Below are 26,896 nucleotides of genomic sequence, written 5' to 3'. Positions count from 1 at the left end.
TGTCTCTGCTGCAGTGGCAGCAGTATCACCCACAGTGGTACCCAGCCCTACCATATGCAATAGGTAGAGTCGCAGCTGCACCCCCTGTGTTTCCTCTGTTTAACACAGAGCACACTGCAACAGGGACTGCTGGGAACAGAGGGTTTCTGTCACAAAAAAATAAAAATATCGGTATTTCAAAATTTGTCTCTGTTTGTGTGTGGCAAAAGAGACCCAGATTTAAAAAAAACAACCCAATAAAACTATTAAAAATGCAGAAGGCAGTAAGGAGTTTATGGCAGAACAGCCAGCAGCTGGCAGCCTGGGCATGCCAGCTCCACACTCTTGTCTCTAAGCAGGAAAAAAAAGGAGGAATTATGAAATTAAATAAAACCTCTATGCTTGTATCTCAGCAAGACGTATTTCATCCAGGGGTATTAAGAAAAAAAATGAAGTGGCAACAGGGCAATTAGCACAGCCTTGTCCTCCTGGTGTGGGAAAAAGGTTTTGATTTAGTGCATGCTTAAAAATGTACATTGGTTTACTCATGACTGCAGTCCCACCAATGTGGTGAAGATTATGAACAAGCCCAAAGGTAAGTGTTCACTTGCAGGATTTCCATGCGAGCTCCTCAGTTACAAATCACAGTGCAGCTGGTCAGGTATTTTTAACTCAGGCACTTATAAGCTAGGTTGGGTTCATGATGGGGGTTCAGCTCCTCCTGGGAAGAGGCATAGGGGTGCTGGAGTCTCCACTCTGCTTGCAGGCTTCAAGCTCCGTGGAGGGGCAGGACTTTTGAGGGTGCTGCTGGATGTTGAATAATGACAGCAGCAGCTTCTGAGAATCACTTTCATTGTAACATTCAAAAAAATCAGATTTTGGATTTCTTCCAGAAATCTGAATTCCTGGCAGTGGGGATGGGAATACTTCCTAACCCAACAGCTATGCTTGGACCATGGGCTGAGTATGGCAAACAGGGACTCTGGCATCAATAAAACTTACCAGGAGGATGGCTGCAGGCAGGCAGGTGGGTCGCTGTCCCAGCAGATGGGCCGTCTGTGGGTCCTGCTCCCAATGGGGTGATATCCCCACTGCTAGTGGGGGGACCAATGCGCCTCATGACTCTGCTCGCTGCCGGCACTGTACCTTGCCTGGCAGGCAGTGATGCGTGCTCCCTGCTCCCAGCCAGCATCGTCACCAGCTCCACGTTGTCCATGAGGGCACCAGAAGTCCTTATCTCTGTGTCCGAACTTCTTCTTGCCTGATGTCTGCTGTCAATGACTGAAAGGAAAAACAAGAAAAAAGTTAAAATCCCACCATCAATGCTGGATGTGCAGGCTCGGCTCGCTGCAGTAACACCAAGGCCAAGCCCTGATCTCATTTACATTAGAGAAAATTTTGCATAATCAAAACACAGACATGAAATTTATTTTTGTATTCACACCAGTGGAAATTCGATTGGTCTGTGGGGACAAATGCTGAAACCACCTTTGTGCACAAGATTAATTCAATTCACACCCCCATGCTTTTTCCCATGTTAGGAGAAATAAATCTTTAAAGGAGCAAAGAGGGAGTCTTAAACAAATAATTGATGGAGATAGGTACAGTGTAGAGTTGTCTTGGTTTCAGCTGAGATGATAGAGCTAACTTTCTTCCCAGTAGCTGGTGCAGTGCTGTGTTTTGGCTTTAGTCGGAGAACAATGCTGATAACACACCACGGTTTTAGTTGTTGCTCAGTAGCATTTACCCTGATCAAGGACTTTTCAGTCTCTCATGTTCTGCCAGTGAAGAGGGGCACAAGAAGCCAGGAGAGAGCAGAGACAGGACACCTGGCCCAAACTAGCCAAAGGACTATTCCATACCACAGCACATCATGCCCAGTACATAAACTGAGGAGAGTCACCCAGAAGGGACTGGTCGTTGCCCGGCTCGGGCTGGGTATCAGTCAATGGGTGGTGAGCAATTTGTGCATCACTTGCTTTTTTTTCTACTTTTCTTAGGGTTTATTCCCCTCTCAAGCTTGCTCTTTTTCATTACTATTATTATTTATTGCTATTATATTTTACTTTATTTCATATATTAAACTGTTCTTATCTCAACCCATAGGCTTTACATTTTTTTTCCAATTCTCCTCCCCATCCCACCGGGGGTGGATGGAAGGAGTGAGTGGCTGCATGGCACTTGGTTGCCAGCTAGGGTTAAACCATGACAGGAGTCCATGGGAGGAGTGTGTACGTCTCCAAAGCTAATGGCTGGCTGGAGCCCAGCACAGCCCATATGCCCCATCCCAAAAGCATAATGGGAGTGGGGAGGGTCCCATAGCTCTTCCCCTCTCTCTGCTCAGCCAGTGCTTGCAGGATGCCTGACCTCAAATCCCACCACCTCCAGAGAGCTGGCATGAAGCTGGTGAACAACTGCAGGGCAAACAATATGGTTGACATGACCCATCCAGTCACCATGAGGCACCAGGACAGAAGGGATCAATGTATGGTGTGGATTACACTAGCCATCCAGGTGCTGAAGCACCCCAAGGTGATGGACATTTTGGCATATTTGACATTAAGATGTTAAGACATTTCGGAACATGAGAAACAAGATAGAGAAGAATTTTGTGCATCTGCAGGTCCATTTTCTGTGAGCAAACATGGCCAGAGCCCCTGTTCCATCCTAAAAGTGTTTGGGTCTGCTCTCTTGCTCCTGCTGAAAGGCTGTTCCAAAGTCCCAACTCTCCCATCATCCAGAATCATTTTCTCATTTCATTAGAAAATGAATAAACACATTTATGGAATAAATGTTGGTTGCCAAGCCAGCATTACCCTTTAGTTTAGCTATTCCTCTCCCTCTGCTTCATCCCCACCGTGCCGATGACTAACAAAGCAATCTCATCCCCTCTTTGCACAAGTTTCTTCTGCATTTCTACCATCTGCTGTGTCTCATGGACCCAAAAATGACTTCTCCCAGGGATGTCAACAGGCATTACATGCTTTATGGGATCCCCAAAAGTGCACAGATGGCTGTGTGCATTTCTAGAATAGAAACACATTCCCAAATAGGGCCCTACGCAAGGACTGAAGACATTACTCAGTAGCCAGCTTCTTGGCTTGCTCATTAACGCTGACCACTGGCAGCAGCAGTGGGACTCAGTGCGACAGCTGTGGCTTTAGCCTTGGGTCTGCCTGGAGCAGAGCATCTAGTAACAGTTGCTGTGAGTGGTTCCAGTGAGATTTGCTTGGGGAATTGGGGTTTCCAGCCCGCATTACCAGACAGGGCTGCACAAGGATTTCCCTGCACATCAGTCATGAAAACAAGGAACAACCAGCCCTGCCCTACATTACAGCCCTGAGGCTTGGCTGGCACTGCAACCTCAGGTGCTCTTCAAAGCCCACAAGAAGTCAAAACAAGTCCAAATCACAGCTGCATCATCTGAAACAGCAAAATCCCAGTTTTGCCCACCTTCCTTGTAACTAAAACATAATCTCCAGGCTGGAATAGCCCAATGCCTGCTCCACTTGCTGAGTAGGCAGAATGGGAGCCTGGCTAGGGAACCTGAAAAAGGTCGGAAGCCTATCAGGAAACTGAGAAAAGTCATATATTCTGGGAGGGGAACTTGCCCCACTTTGCAACTCAGAGATGGCTATGTGGTGCCTGTCACAAGCATGGTATCTCTAAATAGAGCTGCAGATGATACACAAGCAGCAGCTCAAGTCACCACTCAGACTCTGCGCAAAAGCTCCGATGTTGAAGGTTAAGCCTTGCGTGCCTGTCTTTGGCCTCCAAGTATTTTCTGTAAGAAAGCTGTGCCTCAGAAAAACAGCCATGAGACACCTACTCCTCCTTGCCTTGCTTGTCTCCTTTGGGGTTGCTGTACCTGCCATGCCAGAGGTGGCAATTTCAGGAGTGGTCTCTATCCATATGCAATAGCTTCAGTGGGAACTCAGCAAGAAAAAAGATACATATAGGTAGGACAGATTGCATTTCATCCTGGGAGTCTGAGCACCAGTAGGTCCAAGGAGACAAGAGCTGCAGTGGAGCAGAGCCCCTCGGGTGCCTTTACTGACAGCCCTAGCCATGGCTGTGATGCCCACCTTGCCAAGCACACTGAGCAGCTGCTGCCATCTGGAGCCTGCTGTGAGCCACCTCCTGTCCCATCTAACAAGCTGCTTGTTGTTGCCATTTGGATGAGGGGATGTGAAGTTGCAGGGGACGCTTGCCACTTTCATTTGCAAACCAATATCCAGCCTGTAATTGTAGCCCACAAGTCCATTTATAGCAGCCCTGAAAAATTTGGGTGTGCTGGAGGATGGTGCATTGAATTTCTTTCCGTTCCTCTCTCGCTAAAAGCTTTCAGCTGTGCAACCCATGCTTACTGTGCCTCAGCAGCCAGAAGAAAGAAGGCAAAGCGGCAGATGCTCAAAGAAATCCTTAGGGGATGAGTACAGACAAAGGGAAATTTGCTTTCTCATGTTGCCAAGTCATTTGTCAACAAGGGCTCCAGCAAGGCACACTAAAATATATAGCGGGGCACCACAGCAAGGCATTTAATTGCCACTTCTTAAAAATAACCCTGCAGATGCCAACAAGCAGTACCTTCCGCTATGACCCTTGATTGAATGCAACCAGTTCAAAAGCAAAATGCTGCTGGTTGCTTATCTGGTTGTTGTTCACCCTACAAATCCACCTTGGAGTTTTCTCTATCCTCTTTTGGCTCTGCAGAGCTGCTGGGAATAAACCAAAAGGAAAGCCCTTCCCCTTATCATGGGCGCCAGCAAACCTGGCTTTGAGTGCAGCCAGAAAGTGGATGGGCTGAATAAGAAGGTATTATTTACACAGGCTTGTTGGAGTCATCTGGCACTTTTAACTCTGCCCTACAGGGTATGCCAGGTCCTAGTGAGGGAGGAAAACCTCGTGCTAGGACAGGCTCAAGCCCCCTTTTCGGTGGGCAAAGAGCATGAGCTGTGCTCAACAATCAAACCTACAGCATGTAGTGAGGAAACCTGAAAACAATCAGGCTGTTCAACAAAACAGATATGAAACCTCAGCTCATCACACCACCATCAAGCCTGCCAGAAGTGCAAGACAAGTGCAATCTCCTCTTTGACTTGACTGCAGAAATCAGCCTTCAAAGACAACCCCCCATTGGAGTGGATGGACCAGAGGCAAACATCTTGCAAAAAAAAAAAAATACATGTGGGACCATCCGGCCTCCCCTGATGCATTAAAGGTTTAAAGCAGGGTGGCCCTTTAGCTCGGGTACTGATATGTCACTAAGAATTTTGTCACGCCTAAGCTGGCAATTGCTTTCCACGGTTTAACTCCATGCAGCCATAGCCATCGAGAAATATTTGACTTCCAGCACAAAACCCTCCTGCCGCCCGCTGGACCGGTGTTTTTCTTCCCAGTTAAAACTAGCAGTGATACTCACCAGACAGGTCGAGGCTTGGAGTTACTTTTTTCTTTCGCAAGCATAACAAGTCCGCAGCTTGCTGGGAGCTGAGTTATAATGCAGCCAGGATAAACAGATCAAGTTCCAGCTGATTTCTCGAGGCGTTGGGCTTGCTCCTGGCAGCCCGGCTGGATGTCTACCTTGTGAGACTCCTGAAAAATCCCTTTTGGACCAGCCATTTTCTGTCTCCATCCCTGGGTCCAACACAGGCATTGCCCTGTCCAGAAGGTGGCTGCTGCTGGGGCAATGTCATGGTGATGCTCAAGGCTCAACCATGGGACAGCACACCACCACAACACAATACTGCTAGTCTTCATTAGCAGCTGTGGTCGCTCATGGACATTTCAGGACAGGGAGTAAGGAGGAATGCATCCTGCTAATGCCAAGGGAGCAGGATCCCTGCAGACAGCATTTGGCAGGAGTATTGCAGCCAGCCAGGGCTCACCATGAGCTATCCCAGCCTCACTGCTTTCCTGCAGAAGGGACTTTTCTCCTCAAAGGGCAGAAAAATACTGCCCTGACTGGGGAACACACATTGAATCTGTTTGCACACCAGGAAAACCAAGAGTGGTTGCTTGCCTGCCCAGAGCAGCCTTTCACCCCAGAGCAGTCCCTCCTGAAGAGGGTATGGTCCCCCATTCCCTGGGGACCATTTCTGGTATGGTCGCCCATGCAGCAGCTGCTTTGCCAGGGCTACGGCCATCCCAGGAGCATCCCATGCTGAGCCGAGCACGCGTGAAGCTAAAGCAGGCTCCTCCCGAGGACAGACAGCTATAATTATAAAGCCCACATCTGTTAACGTTGCATAATCTTAACATCATCCAAGGCTCACGGAGGGAAAAAAACTCATCTCAACTTCGAAAACTCCTTGTGGGCTGTAGGGAAGGGTTAGGAAGAAAGGCATGCTGTGAGGGAGAAGAAGCGGGGAGCAAAGCCAGGGCTGCCGGCCCCACAGAGGGGGGCACAGGTGGCTGCCGGTCCCCGCCGGGGACAGGGCCAGGCTCTGCGCCGTGTTTTGAACGGCTGCTGCGGATGTTGGGATCATGGGTGGAGGCCGGTTAGGAGCCAAGTGAGTTTGTGCGAACAAAAGCTACAGCCCTAAATCTGGACCGTCCAGGGCTCTCTGGGATTTTCAGTTTCCTTCCTTGTTCTTGCCCTGAAAGAAGTAGTTCGAGAAGGCAGGGGATGCGGGGGGGCTGAAATGGAGCTTGAAAAAAAGTTTCATACTTGAGACAGGTCAGTTGAGCGTAAACACGCTGACAATATTGCTCGGGGAAGGTCCCTCATGTGGACTAAGCACAGGAAGAATGCAAGAGGGTTTTAACCACATGTGGTCAACCCTTTTCTGCTAATTCTTTTGATATTAATAAAAGGGATTATTTGGGCTGGACAAAGAAAGGGGACGAGAGCGGGTGGATGGGGAAGAGGTGCAAAAGCCCTGCCATTACCTCCTGCCCTGCTGTGGGGCTCAGTTTGCATGGAGTACCCTATAAACACATTCCCCCGCAGTGCCTTGGTCTGATCCTTGTGCCCCTTGTCCTCTCCCCACCAAGTCCCACACAGAGCAGGACAACAATTTGCAGGACTTTAAATCATTTTAACCATAATACAAAGGATTTATGCAGCCACCAAATGTGACTGGAGCTTTAATATGCCAGCTTGAGAAAGATGACGAGGGCTTAATGCCAGCAGCAGACCCTGCAAGTTCTGATTGCCAAGGTCCAGGTTAATGCCTACCTGGCCATTATGGGTAATGGATGCCCAAGGCGCTGGGGACATTGGCATCATCCTCAGCCTCACTTATGCAAGGCCATGGCACTTCGCTTGCAGCGCTGCTTTACGAGATAAAAACACACTGCACTTCCACACCACCTCCCCTCTGGGATCTGTAAAACCACGGAGGACGTTAAAGGTCATTTTTGCTTCCTACTCTTTTTTTCATGATCCCAGAGCCTGATGCTCAGAGATGCCATAAGAAAATAGAAAGGATCCAATTATTGCTCCTAAGAGCATTACTCCAAAGCAGAAAAACAAGTACTCCAAAATAGAGCACATAGAAACTCCTGGTTGTTTCTAAAAGCATGGGATGCATGCATACAGCCCACCTGCAACTAGGGATAAAACCTGCACAGTGCAGGGACAGGATATTGTCCTGCTTAACCAGTGGTTTCCAACCTCTTAATTTTGGTGTCCTAAACATTTCCCTGGGGAGGTGCAGATTCTTAGATCACCAGGTCAAGCCTATGAAACCCCCACTTGTCTTTCTTGGATAGTTTGGGTTCAATCCAGAGATCCCTGGGACCTCATGGACCCATGCTGCCTGGAAGCCACCAGCCTAGGGCTCAAAGCAGCACCTTAAACCTCTTCTCATGAGCTTTTGTTTTTAAATAGTTTTTGGCAACTGAATTATTAAAAAAGCTCCTGTTGTATTGTCAAGTCTTTGGAAAAGACATACAAATGTAAGTCCACTTCCAACAAGGATAAGCTGTCTTACAGCTACTGATACTCCTAAAAACCCTTGTAACCAAGGCTTCACTAAAATCCCAATCCATCCATCCATATAGCCAGTGCAGAGGGGACCAAGCCTCTAGCCCCAGAGAGGCCGCACAGGGCCCCAGGATCAGTGTCCCTGCTGCCTTTCCTGAGCAGAAAGCCCAAATTAGCTGCATTTGCTTGCTTGCCAGCTTATTTATATTCTACCTCAAAAGTGTCCCCTCCAGTGTTGCCTCCTAGTGTTAATGTGAGAAAAGCCCCTGCAGCCCCAGGGGGTGTGAAGGCAGTTCTGCCCCAGCACCAGCTGATGGGCCCAGGAGCACTCACCAAAGGGATTTCTTTCTCTCGGTTTTCAGTAAATATTAATAAAAATAAGCCAAAAGAAATCTCCTGAATGGTACAGCAATCTGAGCACTCAGACCTCCTCCCCTTCCCCTCTCCTACCACCCTGCAATGCTGAAATGTCTCCAACCACCCTGACTGCACCACGGATCCCAAACGCTAAATCCCAGCACCAGGCTTTTCTGTAATGGCCTGCAGGAAGGTTTCAGAAAACATGACCATCATGCAGCACTTCTCCTTCCTCTTCCCAGGTTTTTAAAGCCCACTGGAAGCTTTGCCCAGTGGGAAGGCAGTGGTACCCTCGCTGGCACTCGCAAAGCCAGAGCAAAAGCCACGCAGGGACCCAGCCCGGTGTCATTTTAACTTCTGCTCCCTTCTGAGGGCAGTGCTGCTGGAGACTGTCAGACGGCTCGGGGAGGAAGTCTCCTGGCAGGGCTCCACCAGAGTGGAGTTGCTAGGTCACTGGAACAATAAAAAGGCAAGAAAAAACATCCTGGCTGCAAAAAAGAAAGAGGAAAAAAAAAAGGAAAAAAGTCATGGCAGTGTGTGCAGTGCTGGTTAAGTGGAAAGAAACAGGGCTGGAGAGCGCAGGATGATGCCGCTGCCGGCTTTTGTAAGCACAAATCAGACTTAATTTCTAACACGACTTTTCTTTAGGGCTCTCACGTAAATAATTCCGTAAACCTGTAATTTTTCTGCAAAGTTTGTAGTTGGTAAAAATCATGCATGGGACAATATTTCCAGGGAAGCTAGCCCGCTGCTGCTATGGAGAGATTAATTACCATTTGCATGTTAACCAGGGCATCACAATCCATGATATGGCTTTCTCGTGCCATCATATGCCCCCAGCAGCTGCCTGTGCTCATTTAAACTGATAATATGAGAAAACTGCCTCCAAGCAGGGCTGTATCTTGGTGATAAGGGGCTGAGCAGCCCCATAAGGTGCAGAGAACTGTGCAGCCCCTCTGTAAGGAAAGGCGTTAGAAGCTGCAGGATGAAATTTTGCTTTCTGAAAAGTTTAATTTCAATTCCAAAAGGGAGCATTAGCTCATTCTGCCTGACCTCATGTATAACCAAAGTCAGTCTGTGTAGCTTATTTACTACAATATAAGCTCAGTGGCTTGTATTTGACTTAAATGGATCTTGCAGGGAAAAAAAAAAAAAACAAACAAAAACAAAAACAAAAAACCCACCACCCAAAAAACTATTGCTGTTTGTGGTTATTTGGGATTGTGCTTAAACCCACAGGAACTATGGGCTGAAACAGATTCTTCTGCATAAAACCTCAATATGCATCGAAAAGCAATGCCTGGCAGTTGTGAAGCAAGCATATAGCAGGAGCCATCCGCTCCAGAAGCTGAGGATTCTGGCCCTTTGCAAACCCAGAAGAAAACAAGGCTGTATTTTCATGTCAGACTCTGGAAACAAAACCACAGGTCCCTGCTTCAAAGTGGTCTGAGCCCAGGGGCTGCTTCCCACAGCCAGGAGGGGACAGTAAATACTGGGAAGGTGGAGGAGGGAGTAGGAAAAGAGGTGCTGTCACACTGAAAGGCCACGCTGGGAGCAGCCAGGGGTTGCCACGGGTCCCTTGAGGCCGAGTGATGCTGCCCATCACCGCAGGGTGGGCTTTGGTCCAAGTATCTTGATCAGAGCTCCAGCAATGCTCTTAAGAAGAGCTCCCTGGGGAACTATTCTCTGTGCTTAATGCTAAACCACATGCCACAGAGCTTTGCTGACCAGTGACTGCATCAGAAATTATGACCAACCTGTGAACTGAGCAACTTCTCAAGAACACAGTGGGGATGAGCGGGATGAAGGGTCCTCTCAGATGCAGGAAGATCACAAGGCTACCAACGGATGGATGCAGCTTGGTGACACACAGATTCAAAGCTCGCTGGATTCTTCCCTCCTTGTAGACTAGCGAAATCCAAGCCCCTCCCAGAGGAAAACTGACAGTAGCCCAGCTGAAGGTGGGATGCAAGGCACGGTGTCATGGCAGTGGAAACCATGGATGCTCTTGTGGCTCCTATTCTTCCAGCAAGAGATGGTCAGACTTGGGAGGGGATGGAGAAAAAAAGCAAACTGGCAACAAAATAAAGCAGCTTAAGAGAAATTAATCCCCAGAAGAGATAAAGGCCCCCACCTCCCTTCCCCCATCCGCTGCAAAAGGATGATGATCTAAATCGCATTTCCTAGATGACACCGCACCGATCTGCTGCCGGAAGTGGTGGTGGCAGCTCTCAGGATGGCGCCAGACCTCTTTCTTCCAGGGAACAAGCCAGGTCCTTCCACACTGGCACCCACCAGCTGGTCACCACTGTCACCATGGAAGAGCAGCATGCCCTGGGGCAGCTGGAGCAGGCATCCCTCCCACTGCCCCATCACCTCTCTCCCATTGCCTCTGCAGTCACACGTTTCCTTTCTGAGAACCGGGGAGGAAGGGATTTACCATTTCCAGTGCCTTTCTGCATGTGTTTTGGGGAGGCTGAAAACAAGACGCCTTCTTCCGGCTGCGTGCAGGTCTCTGCTCTGCAGCAGGCATCCTGCATCTGAGCCCTGCAGCCAGCAGTGAAAATGGGTGATGGGGAAGGGTAGGATTGGGCTGTCACCCTCTGAGCTGTCAGCGAGGACGCACAGGGAGACAGGGTCAGGTCAACAGCCTACCTTGATGCATACAGGCACTATGTGATAAACAAGGCAGCGCAGCAGATCAAGAGGCCAGAAATCTCCACCCAAACCCCATCTGCCCAGACACTGTCCCATATTACCCAGCACAGAGCCATCTCACACCGACTGTCTTGGCATGTTCTTGCCATCAAGTGACCATCAACTTCTGTCTTAACCTAGCATGTGATGTGGCTTACCCAGCACCATGCAATTTCCAGGCATACAAGCAATTTGCAGGACAGGATTATAAGGATCTCTGTCTGCGCAGTATGGACTGTTCTCAGAAGCCACAAAATGGCTGGTACTCTTATTGTCCAGGTCAGAAACCTCCTGGTCATCATTTGGCTTTCCTCATGCTTCATATTTGATCTATGTCCTTCAGAAAAGACCATCTTCATGACTATTTGTGCACTCTCTGATCAAGTTTCCCTCCTAAAAAACATCCTTTTAAAGGGCTTTTATCTACAGAGTTGGCTGCAAGTCTAATACTGCAGCCCCATTCTCTGTTTGCTGAAAGAGCTGATAATGTCCTAAAAAGAATTAACATTTAGATGTTAGTCGTGTAACTGAATCTGAATCAAACAATGATGACTGTTCAAATGCCTGAAGCTACTCAGGGGTATTTTCCTTTAAGCTCTTCCAAGCTTGTACCAGGGGTAAGGAGCTTTCTAAAGATGCCTTTGTGAGCACCAGCTACTGAAACCCTTCTCCTTGTCCCTCCAGACACAGATACGATTATATCCAGCTCCAGCACAAAGATAAAGGCTGAGTTACAAGGGCAGTATTATGCTCCACAATCAGGGTCCTTGATTCCAATTGACAAGGAAAGCAAATCATGCGCAGTTGGTTTGCTGCTGTTTCCACTCCTGGAAATTCATTCCCATCACAGGGGTATTAGTTCAATACACAGTGTTACCTTTTGTGTTACCTCCCCAGATTGATAAATTACCTTGTCAGTTTGTGAGATCTTACAAGTTATGCAGGGTCAAACCTGGCCACCACTTCTATGGGATATCTTTCTTTGCAGAAGATTTAACTACTGGCTGCTACAGTTTCCCCGATAAGAAAGTGTTTTCTTACCTATAATGGCACGGACGTAGCAAGACAGCTATTTGGAGATGCTGTGAAACCCTTCTGCGGAGTAAATTTTTTAAAACATGTCAGATAGATAAACATCTTCTGGGGTGATCCCGTAAGAGGAGACATCTTGAAATCCCTTGGGAGATGTCTTGAGATCCCTTCTAGACCTGCCTTTTGCTTTTATAGAGCGCTCGAAACCAAAGCCAAATGAAAAACCTCTCAAATATCTCAACTTCAACCTCCACCTCCCCAACTTATACATACTCCAAAAAGTGCTGTCCTCCCCCCAGAACAGATCCTGCCATACTGGGTGGGCAGCAGTAGCCTCCTGCTAGGCCATCACAGAAGGTATTCTTCTGATAATATATGGAAGCCAAATCTTCAACTTAGTGTGATTCAAACCGCTTCAGAGAAGTTCAACAGAACACGACGTTTCATGCCAGCCCTCAGGGCTTGAGAGATTTTCCACAAGAGGAAGGGTGTTAACGCCAGCATCCTAACAAGCAGTGACGTGGATGATTGTGCTCTATTGAACCAAATTCTCTTGTCACTGCAGATGCAGAAGAGCCTTTTAGCGTGCTCTTCAAGAAAAATAGAGCCCTCTTTTGGCCCCAGTAACCCAAAGGAGCTTGCCCATCAGCCCAAAACTCCTGCACAGGGTTTCTTCCATGGTCTGGAGATCCCTGAGGGAATCTGGGGGTGGTTCTGGGGATGGAAATGGCAATGATGTCTGCTTGGCTATAGAGGCAAGAGGTCAGACTGATTCCTGTAACAGCCTTTAAAACCTCTGCCATCACAGCACGCTGAAAAATGCTGAGAAAAATGCCCTGAACATATGTGTGCAACACGATGTCCTCTGGGAGATGCAGCCTGGGCTGCACCCTTGGGACAACAGTTAACCCTGCCCAGTTAACCATTCAGGCACACTTTGCACAACTTTCTACCAGACCACTTCAAATTCCTTCTCACTCCTTTCCCAGCTGATTTAATCTCAAAGCTAACTTAGCCCAGGGTTAAAAAAGCATATTTTCTCCCAAACTTCAGCTGCAAGATCCTTGTTGCCATCTACCCATTGTGAAAAAAGGCCTCTCAAACATTTCCATATTTGCCTTGGAGAAAGGATCACAAAGGTCATGGCATTTCCAGAGGACTTTTTGCAAGCACTGACTTGGGACCGCAAGACAGGGTACACATGCGGATGGGCAAAGGGAAGAACCTGCAGCATTTGGTCACATTGCCAGTGACAGGGTCATCCTCAAACAGCTTAAACTGGCCAGACCACAGCCACGACACTGCAAAAGCAGTTTTAAAAGTCCTTGTAGCTTCACATCTTTACAAAGAATGAAAAGGCAGATGGAGCTTGCTTCTCCCAGTGGAGTCAATCTGCTAAGGCCAAGGCGCTTGCACAAGGTATTCAGGCAGCTGGACACAAAACAACTGGATTTGTACCCAATTCCCCTGCTGCATTGCCCTGCACTTCTTTGCACACCCTCTCTTTTCCTGGCAAAGCAAGCCGATTAAGATGGTTGCACTTCTCCTGCAGACACACAGGCAGAGCCCTGCCAAGCAGAACTGTCTGAAACGGCCTCTCTGCCTGGACTCAAAAGCTCTGGATCAGTTTTGAACTAGTAGTATTGTTAAACACAGCCAACCTGGACTTCTTGTGTGTCTCCTGGATTTGCAGCTCATGTTTTCAAGGGGTTTTTATCTACCACCTCAGTAGCCAGCTGCTCTTTTTCTCACCCTCTAAGCGATTCTCCTGTAATGACAACTCTAGGAGTCGGGCTTTTAAGGAAAGACAGCCAAATCTTAGGAGGCTCTCAATACAGATCCTGACTTTTGGCAGCAGCACTTCCTCGCCCACAGCTGAGATGCTGACTGCAGCTTGGGATATGCTTAAGTAACCAACTGCAAAACTATTTATTAAATTACTCCAAGTCAAGGGCACAGCGGATGCAGAAACAGATATAACCCTCCTCGACAGCCCTGCCTGCACAGAGGACAGGCAACGGGAAATATCTTCATCCAAAGCCATGCGAGGGAATGCAGGCAGCAGCATGAGAGCAGAGGCAGCTTGTAGGATATTTCCGACATAGGAAATAGATTGGGGTTTGCATTTCAGGCACTTTATAAAAGACAATTTTGTATCTATCTATCTCATGCATTTTATACTGGTTTCTGAAGAGGTGAAGTTCCTGAAACAGCTTCGTCTCTCCTCCTACATCAAAACAATTTAGCCTGGAAGGCAGAGAGCTCCAAGACAGCAAGTTTCTACAGGTTTTATGAAGACCAGCACGTAAGGCTGCAGTGAGTGTCTGACTTGGGAGCTGCTGCACCCAAACCAAGAAGGGTCCCTGTGGTTTAGTCCATGCCCTGGCCATGGGACCTGTATGCACCCAGTGCTCATGAAGCCCAAAATAAACCATGGCACATGCTAATGCCACCCACCATGGCAAGCAGAAGACAGCGAACCACAGACATTGCTCACAGAGTAACTTTACCATGTGTTCCTCCCTTGCATGGGTTTGCCCAAACACTGACAACAATAAAAATGAGCCTCTTTATCCCTTGGTTTTACACAGCCAGACTTTTGACCCCAGCACCCCAGTGAGTGAAAACCTCACATCATTTTACCTTCCTCCAGTTTATCCCTTTGCTTACTCTGGCTCTGCCTGCCCCTTCTCCAAGCTCTTCAGGACCAGGGGTGACCATCACCCCATCGTGCACTCAGCTGAGGTAAAAACAAATTAATAGCAAAGAAATTATGTGATCCACGATCCTAAAGTCTGTATAACATAAACCTCATAGTATTCAGATCCTACTGGAGGTCCTCGTTTTAAGCAGGAACTGGTTCTCAATCCCTTTTTCCCCTGTTCTCTCCTGAGCACTTCAGTGCACTGGCTCTGAGAGCAGCATTGCTATAGCACAGGCAACAGCTACGCTAACAGCTTGGAGGAGCTGAAGTTTACAGAGCTTCCTTTACTCAAGGGAATTGCATTTTTCTAAGATTATATTATTACTTGGGCTGGTCGCTCAGCAATGCAACATCATTTCCCTTTTGGGTGGGAAAGCTCTCTCCTTGTCCTCGGACACGAATGATTTCAGCCTGAAAGGATGAATGCAAACTCTGCATAATCAAAGAGTCATAAATGAACCATGCCCCTTGCTGAAGCAGCAAGATGTTATGGTATAACACCTAGGCATCAAAAATATGTGGTGATGGGTGTACATGCCTTAGCTGTATATATAGAATCATAGAATCAACTAGGTTGGAAAAGCCCTCTAACATCATCGAGCCCGACTGTTGCCCCAGGACTGCCAAGCCACCACTAAACCATGTCACTGAGGGCAAACTGATCCCCCCTCACGGCTGCCCCTCATGATTTCCAGTCACAGCCACAACTCTTTTGCCCCCTCATAGTGGCCCACACTATATAGCTACCACCCCTACCCCTCATGGCCACCCCTCACGGCTGCCCCTGCTCTCACCTCATGATCTCCCCTCACAACCACCCCAGCACTCCCCTCAAGATCTTCCCACATGGCCGCCCCTCCTCTCCCCTCAGAACCTCCCCTCACCCCTCCTGTCCCCTCACAATCTCCCCTCACAACCGCCCCACCTCTCCCCTCATGATCTTCCCTCACGGCTGCCCCTGCAGAAACGGGTGACAGGGAAGGGTGGCCACATATGAGAAAACCATTTTCTCTTCATATGCACTCACAGACTACATTCTTTCGCAAAGCCTGTGCTTGTGGCTTCTTGCGTCTGCTCTGGAGGAATATCCCAGCAAATGAAACTCTAATATTTATGGAAGCACCAAATTACAATGCAAATGTCGCAAAATTGCTCACAGAAATAAAAATTTGAATTTGTAATTGGTTCTACTGCCGCTGAAAATTGGATTCTGCCTTTTATGCTTAGCTGATCAGGAAAGAGAAAAAACATATTGTATGACCTACATCTTCAATTGAATGTAAATAGCAGGGCCTGTGGTTGGGGTATTAGGGCCTCGTGAGGAGCTTGCTCATGAGATACAGACTATGGATGTTGTTGAAGACATTATCAGTGGAATATTACAACCAACCAACCAACCTTTAATTCGCTTGGAGCACTTTCTTCTGACCCTCTGGCTGGTTGAACTGCCCTGAAAGCTTCTTTGCACCATTGCAACAGCAGGAAGACACCCCAGCAGGCGCTAGGATCTGGCCATGCCTCTTTCCAGAGGAGCTCCATGCATGTTCTAGTGGATCAGCCAAGTGTGAGCAGTGCTGTTTGTCTGCACGGAGACCCTGACCCACCTAAACCCTCCTCACTCCCAAACCTGAGAAACTCGCTTGAAACTGATTCTCATTGAAAGCAAAGCAGAATCCAGAGAGTTTACACTCGCTATCTGTGATACATCCAGCTCCAGATCACTTCCTCAGGGGATTGAGGAGGTTGCAGCCCTGCCCTGAGCACCCCACGCATGGCAGGGGCAGCTGGACAGGGTGCAGCATGCCGTGCCCCTCTCCTGCCACCCTGAAGCAGTCAGACACAGACAGGAAGACAGCATTTTTGTGCTGCTAAAAAGCAGCAGGCTCAGCCATAGCTGAGCCCTACCACTCTACCTATCCGTATTTTGGAAATGGCATGGTAGCTACCATGGATGGGGCACCCACAGTGCCGGCCAATGGGTCCAAACAGCTTGGAAGCTCAACCACAGAGGGTTTCTGACTGCCAGCCCCAAAATTGGGATCTGTAAGAGCAGGTGAAGGAAGCAAGTTGTCCCAGAAAACCCACGTTCCTCTGAACTCCCAGTATCTGCAACTTTCAATACTGAAAATAATATTTCCTACAGAAGGCACCCCTGCACCAGCAAAGGCTGGCACTGGCCCCTGCAGACACAGCAGCAACCGCCCTTGTCTCCCTTCTCCTCCCAGCCACAAGAGAAAACTAAAGCAAATTAAATTATCCCTCTGAAGTGGTGACGGCAGCCAGAGCAGAGCGCTCTGTGAATGCCTGCGGAGTGGGCACGGGCTGGCTCCCATGGTTTGCTACTGAGAAATTACACTTTGCAGAGAGCCTGATAACAGGCTTTAGCTACAGCAGCTATCCCCTTACCCGCTGTGCCCCGGTCACAGCTTTGAACTCACATTCACTGCTTATGGAGGTGTAAATCAATACACATCACTATGTGCTCCCTGCCAGTTGGGTTACAAAATTATAGCTCAGACCATATTCATTTACCACTTAAATATCACAGAGAGTGCTTTTACAGACTGATTCAAACCCAGCTGGTTAGCGCAAGACCCTTGCTGCCTTCAGGGGCTTGGGATGGGGAACAGGCAGGGAAGCTGATCTCTTATCTCCCTCCTTTTCTGAAAGGCTTTTTTTCCCCCCCTTTTTTTTTTTTTTTTTTCCGTTTAATTATATATCCCAAAGGAGCAGGGCTAAATCTATACAGCTCCAGGGATTTCATGTTCACAGCATGTTCAACCAAATCCACTTATAGCTCACAGAAAGAAGCAACGAAGATGCCCAAGGCAGGAAAACCCTGCAGCCTATCAGTCTTTTGATAGCAGTGTGGAGGCACCAGAGGTGATCTTCCTTGTCCCTGTGCTGCAGGGGGAGGAAGCATCCTTCCTGCACCACCCACAGCCACCTGAAATCATATCAAAACTAAACAGTGGCATCTTATACCTCTCTGCACCAGCATGACTGCAGAGAGAGCTGGGCTTCTGCCCCCCGGGAGCCACAAATACGTACTGTGAAATTTGAGGCAGGTTTGGAAGCAACACCATACTTTTGTGCAAACAACCATCTTCAGCATCTTCTTCCCTCGCTCCTACATTTACTTCTTCCTCATACAGAAAGTTTCAAAAATAGAAAGTTATAAAAATACATAAATAAATGCAGATGATTCTGCCCCTCCATAAGGATTGAAAAGTTCCTTCTAGCAGCCAGCCTAAATCCCTGCTGCAAGCTAAGCTGCTTCCTCTCAGGTGATTTCACACCTTGTTTCCAGGGCTCCCACCAGGGAAGTTGAAAAGAAAGGCAGCAGCTAGCACAGGAGAGAGGGAGAAAGGACAGACATAGATGGCAGAAAAGCAGATCAACTTCTCATGGTGAGCCCATTGCCGGTGGCCCCATGCTGTGCCGGACAGCATGGCAGGGCACCAGTGCTGGTCAGAAAAGGAAAAGGACACTTCAGGAACAGGGGGAGACCCCAGCCCAAGTGACTTTGTCAGGGGCTTGGTGCCACTTCCACTGTCACAGTGGTGTCACTGGAATTATTCCCATGTTACAGATGTGAATTCTGAAATAAGGAGACCTGCAGGAGGACAGAGCTGGTAACCGAACCCCCACCCAACCCAGGCTGGCAGCAGACGGTGCCCTTCGGCTTGCCCAGTGCCCACGTAAAAGAGCTGCCAGGAGGAATTTCATGGAGGGGTTTGACGATGCTTTAACTTTACTGTCACCATGCTTGCTTTCTACTTCACCTATTTTTTTTTTTCCTCTATTCCTCTCCCCGGGTTCAGCCTGTACTTTAAGGAACATGCGAGAGCCATCTGTCCTCCTCTCTCCACCAGACAAGCCCACAGTGACGTTGGCAGGGAGGGGAGGCAGATGTGGCCCAAGGCGCAGACAGGCCGGGAACGCAGTGAGGCTCCGCAGGGCAGCCCGCCTCCCGTCCCGCTCCCTCACCCCATGCTTTGTGAGAGACTCAAAAGCCCCATTTCTACACCCCCTGCCTCACCATCTGCTCACTAAGCCTGCCTGATAAAGGGCTTTTGCTGCCTAACCTCAGACTCATTTCAAACAAACAGAGGTGTAATCTTCATTTCCACGTAGTGCTGGGGTGATGGGTTCACAAGAAATGCTTTCCCCCCCACCCCTTCCTGCCCTGCTTCAAGCAAGTGTTTTCAAAGGTGAAAAGCATCTCAGAGGGGCAAGAGCAGTGGTGAGACAAATGGATGTCTTGAGTGTCTGCAGCTTAACCTGAGACTGATTCAGGAGATCCCATCAGCCCGCTCCCCTAACACTAAACAATTCCCATGAATGACAAGCATAGAGCTGTAGCTAACAGCCAGTGAATCGCGGCTGTCAGGACCCAGCGTAAATCATGATGCTGTTTGCTAGGGAGCGAGCTACTGCCAGGCTATTTATCACTTCTTCATGATACATCCCCCATTCCTTCTGGATAGGGTTGACATAATTCATGAGCACCTGTAGCTGCTGAGCACGGGCTGCACGGAGCAAAGCCTCCTCCACTGAGCTGGTCGGCCAGACACTGGTAGCCAGACAAATGACTTTTCCAGCATGTGGACAGATAGTTCGAGCTTTTCAGACTCTTAACAAAGGAAATGCATTCCTCTGCTAGCTCTCAGGAGTCATCAAGGTCACAGGAAAAGATGCAAGATCGAAAGCTGAGATGAAATTAAATAGTTTTTTCTGTCCGCTGAGGAATTTGCACAGGTCTCATCAAATAATAGGCAAGCACTTTGCTGGCAGGTTGCAGATTTTATCTTCACAAGGTTGATAGCAGGTAAACCAGCATTATTCTCTCCCAGTTTGGAGGGCAAACTGACACTTGCAGTGGCACAATGAAGTGTCTGAGCTGGGAACAGACCCAAAGCTCCTTCATTTTGGTGCAGTATCCTAGTCACCAGGTTGCTCTCACACAAATGCTGTTCCTTAGGAGCTTTCTAGTCCACTGCAGGGTACATTCCAGTCGACATCCTCAACTATACTTTTGGTCTAGTGAAAATACATCTTACAAAGGCACATCCTAGGTTTCCGAAGAAAACTAAAATGTTATAAAAGTAGTTTTGTCACATTTGCTGAAACTGTACAGCTCCATGAAAGTAAATTTAACCCGAAGTACCAAAGCATGATATTCTCTCCACATCAGAAACTAAAAGATGAAATTTGACAGTCAAGCGCAAGCAGGCAAACAAATCCTAAAATTTATTCAAAACCTACACAGGACTAATTTAACGTATTGGATTTCCTTATAGCACCTGCAGACACCTAGTGCTTTCCAAACTCCTCAAGAATTTGTCATCCTTAGAGCTATGTGCTGCCTTCGGCGAGTAAGTGAACCAGTTTACCGGGTGACGCTTGAAATGAGCCCTGCTTATTCCGGGAAAAAATATGGTTTATCCTGTGCTGAAACCAAATTCAGCAACATTTATAAAGCACCAAACTACTCATTGCTCCTGATAATGACACTGTAGATATGGCATGCAAGGAAAAATGTTACTTTACACATGACTAATCTGACAATCTGTAGGCAACGCAGAGAGAAAGGGTATTTATAGAGAGCTGATGGTATCTGTCCTCACACCTGGATGTGGGACAGCACCTAAGGTGAGATGAGGGCATGTCTGCAGATGAGCAGTAGACAACTCAGGAAGACCACCTACAGAAGTCACCAATTTCCCACCTGGAAAGCATTTCGGTGGGTGACTGCATGTTGGCTGTGCCCTGGTACCTACCAGCTCCTTCCTCATGTTCCTCTATGAAGTTTCCTCTGATCGCCTTCAAGTTTCCCACCCACGATTCCCATCCCAAACCTTCACCCAGCAAAGGGTCTGCTTGTACCACGATGGGCTGGGCAAGGTTAAAAAGGGAGAGGGATGCTCAGCAACCCTTGTCGTGAGGCGGTGGAGAGTGCGTGGGACCCCGCGCCACCCTCCACCGCCGGGACCAAATCCCACCCCATCCCCATGAACCACTCACCCAGGCTGCTGGCGTGTCCCGCGGTGGGAGGCGAGCAAGGGCGGCCGAGGCGGCTTCGGGACGGAGGAGAAGGAGGTGGAAGACGCCGTAGGGAAGCGAGGGGCAGCGACCCGGTCGGCAGGACCGGCCCCAGCCCCAGCAGCAGCAGCAGGGTGCAGGCTGCCGGCATGGCGCTGGGGGTGGATGGAGGGGAAGGGGGGGTGGTTGTTCACATGCCCAGAGCGGGGCAATGAATAACCACGTAAATAGGGATTTTTAACTAATTCACCGTACCCCCCCCCCCCGGGGCGGAGCAGAGGGCAGCCGCCCCGGCCTTAAAAGTGTGGGGTGCCCATAGCGGAGGGGGTAAGGGGGGTGCCGGCCAGCAGCGGCGGCAGCCTGCGGCCAAGTGCCGGCGCCCGAAAGTAAAAGGGCAGGCGGCGGAGGCTCCTCCTCGAGCCTGACATCACCCAGCCGCGGCTCGGCTCGGCACGGCCCGGCTCCGTACGGCCCCCCCTGGCCGGCCCCCCCTTCCCGCCCCACGCAGCCGTCGGGCCGCCCGCTCCCTCACCCGGCTGCGAGCAGCAGCAGCATCGTTACCATTAGTATTAATTTTTAAAATTATTTTTACTTTTACTTTATTTTTCCTGATCCTCGCCCGCCACCCGCAGCCGCAAACCGCCGAGAAGCTGCCCTAGCGCACAGCGTTATCGCTACCGCCTTTAAATGCCGGCAGCGGGGAAGTCCCGCGCCCCGCGCAGCGGCCCCCCGCTCCCGCACGGCCGCTCTCCGCGCATCGCCCCCGAAGGCGTTTCGCTCTCCAGGGCAGCGCTGCCCTGTTCGTTTTCCAGGCCCCAGGCGCGGTGGGAGTCAGCGGGTGCCGGCCGAAACAACCCAACCCGGCTGCAATAAGGGCGTCCCGCACACTGCCTGGCCGCCCTGCCCGGGTCCCGCACAGGGCTGCGGGGAAATCGGCTCCGTTACACTCCCGCAATCGTTTTGAGCTACGGGGAATGAAGCCAGCGATCAATCGATTGCGTCCTGTGTCACGTCTCTCGCTGCGACCAATACAGCTTCTAAAGCAGATGAAAACCTGACCGTTCTCCGCACGATTGAGAAGTTTCTTTCCAGATGAGTGTGGTGAGCATTAGATAGACCCAAACTGAATTCCCATCGATATCAAGTCCTTGACAAATAACTTCAAATCTTTTATTGGTTACAAAGCTAACCTGTCCTCTTTTAAACGCCAGCAGCCGCTTTTGAGGCTGCAGCTTCTTGCCGTGGTGAATTTCCCAGGCTGGGCTGTACAGGAGGCAAAGGATTTCCCTTCATTGTTCTGAAATTCCCTTTCATAATTTCATGCTCCTGGTTCTGCGAGACACCACACCACAGAGCAGCAAGTCGGGCCTCGCTGAGGCTGCTGGCATCACAATATGTCAAGTTTAGGATCCCGGCCGAGCTATCCCTCCCCAGGAACATAAACCCATCCTCTCCCGAGGCTCTCCTGAGCCCTTTGCTTTTCCCTTGAGCTGTTTCAGAGTCAGGCTTCACTTCCACAAGCAAAGAAGAATCTGACCTTTCAGAGGAGTGTGACAAGTGACGCTACGCTACATCCAGATAGCTGCAGCCAAGGACGAAAGCCGGTCGCAGCCCCCACTCCCCGTTTCTCCCTTCACCAACCAGTGTCCGTGGCCGATAACAGACTCTCCTGAAAGCCTGTTTCCACCCAAAAGGTGGCACTAATGAGCCCACACCAGCATATTAATGAGCTCGGCTTTACCCGGACACACCACCTGGTCTCCCCTGGACCTACGCTTTTCTCTCCACATGCAGGTGCTTTCTGCACCCTCCCGCCCAGCTTTGCCATGAAGCACACTTGGAAAGCTTCACTCTGATGCTTGCATAAACATAGATGAAAGCCCTGGAAAAGGGCCTTCCTCCCTTCGAGGCATTCCTCTATCAACCCATTCTCTGTTCTACTTCCTGAAACTTTCTGGCATCTTCTTGCTTCAGATTTGCTTAAACTCAAGCAACAAGTCAAGCTAGTGTCAGTTCGGGACATGAAGCACCAACAGAGCCCAATGACACTTTAATTATACAAGTAAGCATCCCAGTCCTGGCAAATAAGGTGACCTGAGTGGCCCAGAAGGCACAGGCACTTACCACCGAGTTGCATGATCCATGCAGGACATCTTTAGGCTCCTTCGGCCTACGTCAATGAACTTATCCATTCTTTATGGAATAGGTTGTGTAAAAAAAAAAGCTTCCTCATTGATACGGTGGTGATACCAAATACACAAGCAAGTAACATGCCACGCGACTGAATTAAAGCTCAGGTGAAGAGCTGTGAAGTATTTTGATACTTTAGGAGATGGCACAGAGAGCGCAGAGCAGCAGCTCAAATTCTGGGGGATGTCATTACACGCAAAATGAAGGACTCCATGTTACTGATTCCTAAGATAATAAGTAATGCCAGTAATAACCATGATTCTTCAGAAAGTTTTGTTAGTCCTTAGAACAAAAGTCTTGCCAGCAAGCAAACCTGATTCTTTCCTACATCCTTTACCTATGTGAGACAGATGAGGCAGCAGAGGCAGAGAAACCCTAGTAGGACTGCATGAGACAAATCAAAGTCAAACCCAGCCCTGACCTGAAATGGATGCTCTCATGTCCACACACTCTCAAGCCTGAGGGTCTAACACCAAGCCTAGAGGTCTTATCCCTTTCTGTTCTCCTTTCCCAAGAGACTCCCCCAACACCTAAGCCACATAGCAGCTCCCTGCTCTTACTGCATCCTCCCAAGCTGTAAATCCAACCAGAAGGAAGCACGGTATTGAATGCTTTTCCAAAAAAGTCTCCACAAATTATTTCTACTGTTTTACTCAACAGGAGCATTGAGAGCAACAGCAGAAGCAGGCAAGTACAAAACAAACATTGCTGAAAGAACAATCAGTGTCCATATTAAATGGCTCCATCTTCCTGTGCCCCTATGGTGCATCCATTGCATGACTCACCATGCCATGCCGCTGGCTATAAAAGCAGTGAAGACCCAGACTAACCCCCCCTGGGGGAAGAGGAACTAACACCCTCTCCCAGACTGTCATTAAACCTGCCAGAGCTGCCATAACACTGCATTTCTGAACCAAACAAGGCATTTCTGACCACAACAGGGGTGACCATGAGGACCATACACCCATATGCACAGCCAGCACTGGGAAATGCTGACCAAAGGGCCCTGTGCTGCCCTTGAACTGGATGCATCCCACCTTAATATAGGTAGGAAGACACACCACCGGGCTGGCCGGTGGGGCTGAGGATTGCCCATTGCAGCCTCTGATGCACATGCCTTCGTCAGACCCAGCGAAAGCCCCACAGTGTGAACCCATGTGCTTAGACCAGTATTTATCATCAGAAAAAAATCTCTCTCCGCTCTCCATCATCATTCCATTCATGAGAAACACATTATTCACAAGCACCTTGAAAGGAAACACCAATAATCAGGCAGTTTTGAACTTCCCAAACGCAATCCCTTCCCCACCCAGGTGCCTAATTTGCCAAGGTTTAGTGCCTGTAAATTTAAAGGTACTGTGTTTTTTTCCTGCCATGTTATTTTATTCCTACCTTCGCCGCTTCATAAGGAATATCCCTGCACTGAAGAGGTCAATTTACAACTGGTATTTTTGAGCTCCAGCTCCAACAGCCACATGAAAATGTGAGGAAAAAAATCTCTCTTTCTTTTTTTTTTTAAGTAGGTATTTTTTTTATCCATTGGAGCTACAGAGGGTATGGTGGGAATACCACCCCTGCCACCCATGTGCCACATAGGACACACTCCTTAGAGGCTGGGGAAGAAGCATCATCAGTGGGAGGGGGATGCGCTGCAGCAGGATGAAGGCGGCTGTGTGGAGCACCAGCGCGCAGCAAAGGCCACCAGCACTTGGCTTTTCCGCATGTGGTGCTGGAGTTGTTTATCCCCGTGGCATGCCTGCACGCTTCGCTGCCACATCCTGCTAATACTGGTTACAGGGCAGCTCTGGGCTGAGGGCTGCTCCCCTCCCTCTCTGAGAGCACAAAACTAATGGGAGATTTAAACGCATGAAATCGTGCCTGAGGAGTCGGATGGGCCAGGCAAAGCCTGATGTAAAATAATGCCACAGCATCCTTCTGATAGAGGCTGTGACCTCAAACGTCTCCCCGAATTATGTACAAAATGCATTTAACTCTTCCACCTGAAAGTAACCAGCACATTCAACACACAAAGGAGTTTAAAAAAAAGCAAACAAACAAAACCCTCGTCAGCATAGGAAGCCTCTAACACAACCATATAAGACATGATTGATATTATACACTGATTAATTGAATCCCACCCATCACCTTGCTTTGGGGGAGGGAAAACATAGTGGTTTTTTATTCCACCTCAATTTCCATTCTCCACATTGAGGGGCTAGAAACGTGACCGAATTTGCCCAGTTCTGCATTGTTTTGGGCTGAAATCACCAAAACCCACAGGAGTCTGTACAGAAGAGGCATCTCTGTAGCATTTTGTCAGGATTACATTGACTGGTCCCTTCTCTCTGGTTCTATAGGAGCCTTTCGCTGTCCCGGTCAATGTCGCTAAACTCCTGCAGCTCCCTTGAAACTCAGCCCAGATCTGTCCAAAACTTGGATCAGGCTCATAAACTTCAGACAAGTTTTAAGCTGATGATGAATTAAGGTACAAAGTGAATATTTTCTACTCCTGGAATTTGTTATTAAAAGTCCTGAGTTTCTGAAGTGGACAGATAGTTCCAGAGTAATTAATTACCTTCCCCATCTCCTCTCGATGTCATAAGCCATCCATTAATGGATCCAAATCATCCAAAACACACTTAGTACCTGACCATTTTTCTTGAAATTTTGGAGGGGGGGGGTGGTATTTTATTGATTTATTTTTACAAGAACTGCTTGCTTTGTTGGAAGCAGTTTGTTCCAGATAGTTGACATTTGGAGGTCAGGATGGATATGGGTCTTGTGATCTTTTCTCATCACTCATAGCAAAATGCACAACAAATTAAAATTATGTTGTATTTTGAATCCTGTCACTGGAAGTAAAGCCTGTATTTTCTGAGGGGAAAAAAAAATATATATATATATATATAAAAATCAGCCATCTAAATCTAGCTGGGAAAAAGCAACTCTAAATTTGTGATTTATTTCTTTTAGGACCCTTTTCAGCCGGCTCTGGTTTGGAGCACATCAAGAGAACCCTGGCCATTCCAGAGCTAAGCAAAACACAGCAGCGCCCTTAAAATCCAGGAAGAAGCCCCTGCCAAAGTTTACAAGCAACACTTGCATCAAATAAAGTTACAGGTTCACTCCTTGACCGCTGTTCCTGTGAGTGCACCCATGTTTCCATTCGCTCTCGCATAAGAGAGGCAAATCCCAGGTATTGGGGGGTATGCACATGAAAATTACATGAGAAAAAAACATGAGGAGCAGAAGGTGGAAAGGGAAAGAGCCACTTTTGTGCCATATGCGTTTTAAAGCTATTTATTTCTAGCCTGCAGTTTGCTGCTATTGCCTCTCATGCAGACCTTTTAGGGCTGTTACTGCTGAGGTTTCACCTCAACTGAGGTTTAAATGATGCTACGCCAAATCTAGGTCTCAGCAACCCACCACTGCAGAATATAGGCAAGTCCATTATATACATCTTTTATATGAACTTACCAAATTTATAGGTTGTCTACAAAATTTTCTCTCCTTTATCCCAGTAATTGCTTTTTCTAAAGTTCACCATGCAATGGCAATAGTTCAAATGACCTCAATTTCCCACTAACCTAAATGTTAATCCTAGGTTGGCTCCCATGATTAAGCAAATCTCTTCCAGCCTTGCAGGTGTAAGAATGATGATGTTTAAGAAACTCTGTCTGTTTGAACCAGAGGTGCATGGGTGACAGTGTACCAGCTCGTGTGGCAAAGAGAGCCCCCGTGTCTGAATTCAGCCATGCACAGAAGCATAATTTTGTATTTTGTCAGCAGTCTTTGCCACCACAGCACTGTGGTGACAGAATCATAGAATCAGACAATAGTTAGGGTTGGAAAGGACCTTAAGATCACCTAGTTCCAGCCCCCCTGCCATGGGCAGGGACACCTTCCGCTAGACCAGGTTGCTCAAAGCCCTGTCCAACCTGACCTTGAACACTTACAGGGAT

General features: G+C 48.5%; 1 protein-coding gene across 1 annotated transcript in view; it reads right to left on the bottom strand.

Moving 5' to 3' along the window:
- The window catches only part of HEG1 (heart development protein with EGF like domains 1), a 51,711-nt gene extending 30,641 nt beyond the window's left edge, over positions 1–21,070 (bottom strand). The window contains exons 1-2 of the mRNA XM_030488317.2: positions 20,727–21,070; positions 982–1,260 (exon numbers count right to left, since the gene is read on the bottom strand). Coding sequence (XP_030344177.1) covers positions 982–1,260; positions 20,727–20,895 — 448 coding nt within the window. The 5' untranslated portion in view covers positions 20,896–21,070. The remainder of the gene's footprint in view (positions 1–981; positions 1,261–20,726) is intronic.
- Positions 21,071–26,896: the final 5,826 nt, after the last annotated feature.

The sequence above is a fragment of the Strigops habroptila genome, chromosome 5, assembly GCF_004027225.2.
Source record: "Strigops habroptila isolate Jane chromosome 5, bStrHab1.2.pri, whole genome shotgun sequence".
NCBI lineage: Eukaryota > Metazoa > Chordata > Aves > Psittaciformes > Psittacidae > Strigops > Strigops habroptila.
The sequence above is the reverse complement of the archived record's forward strand: the minus strand, read 5'-3'. Positions and strand labels throughout refer to the sequence as shown.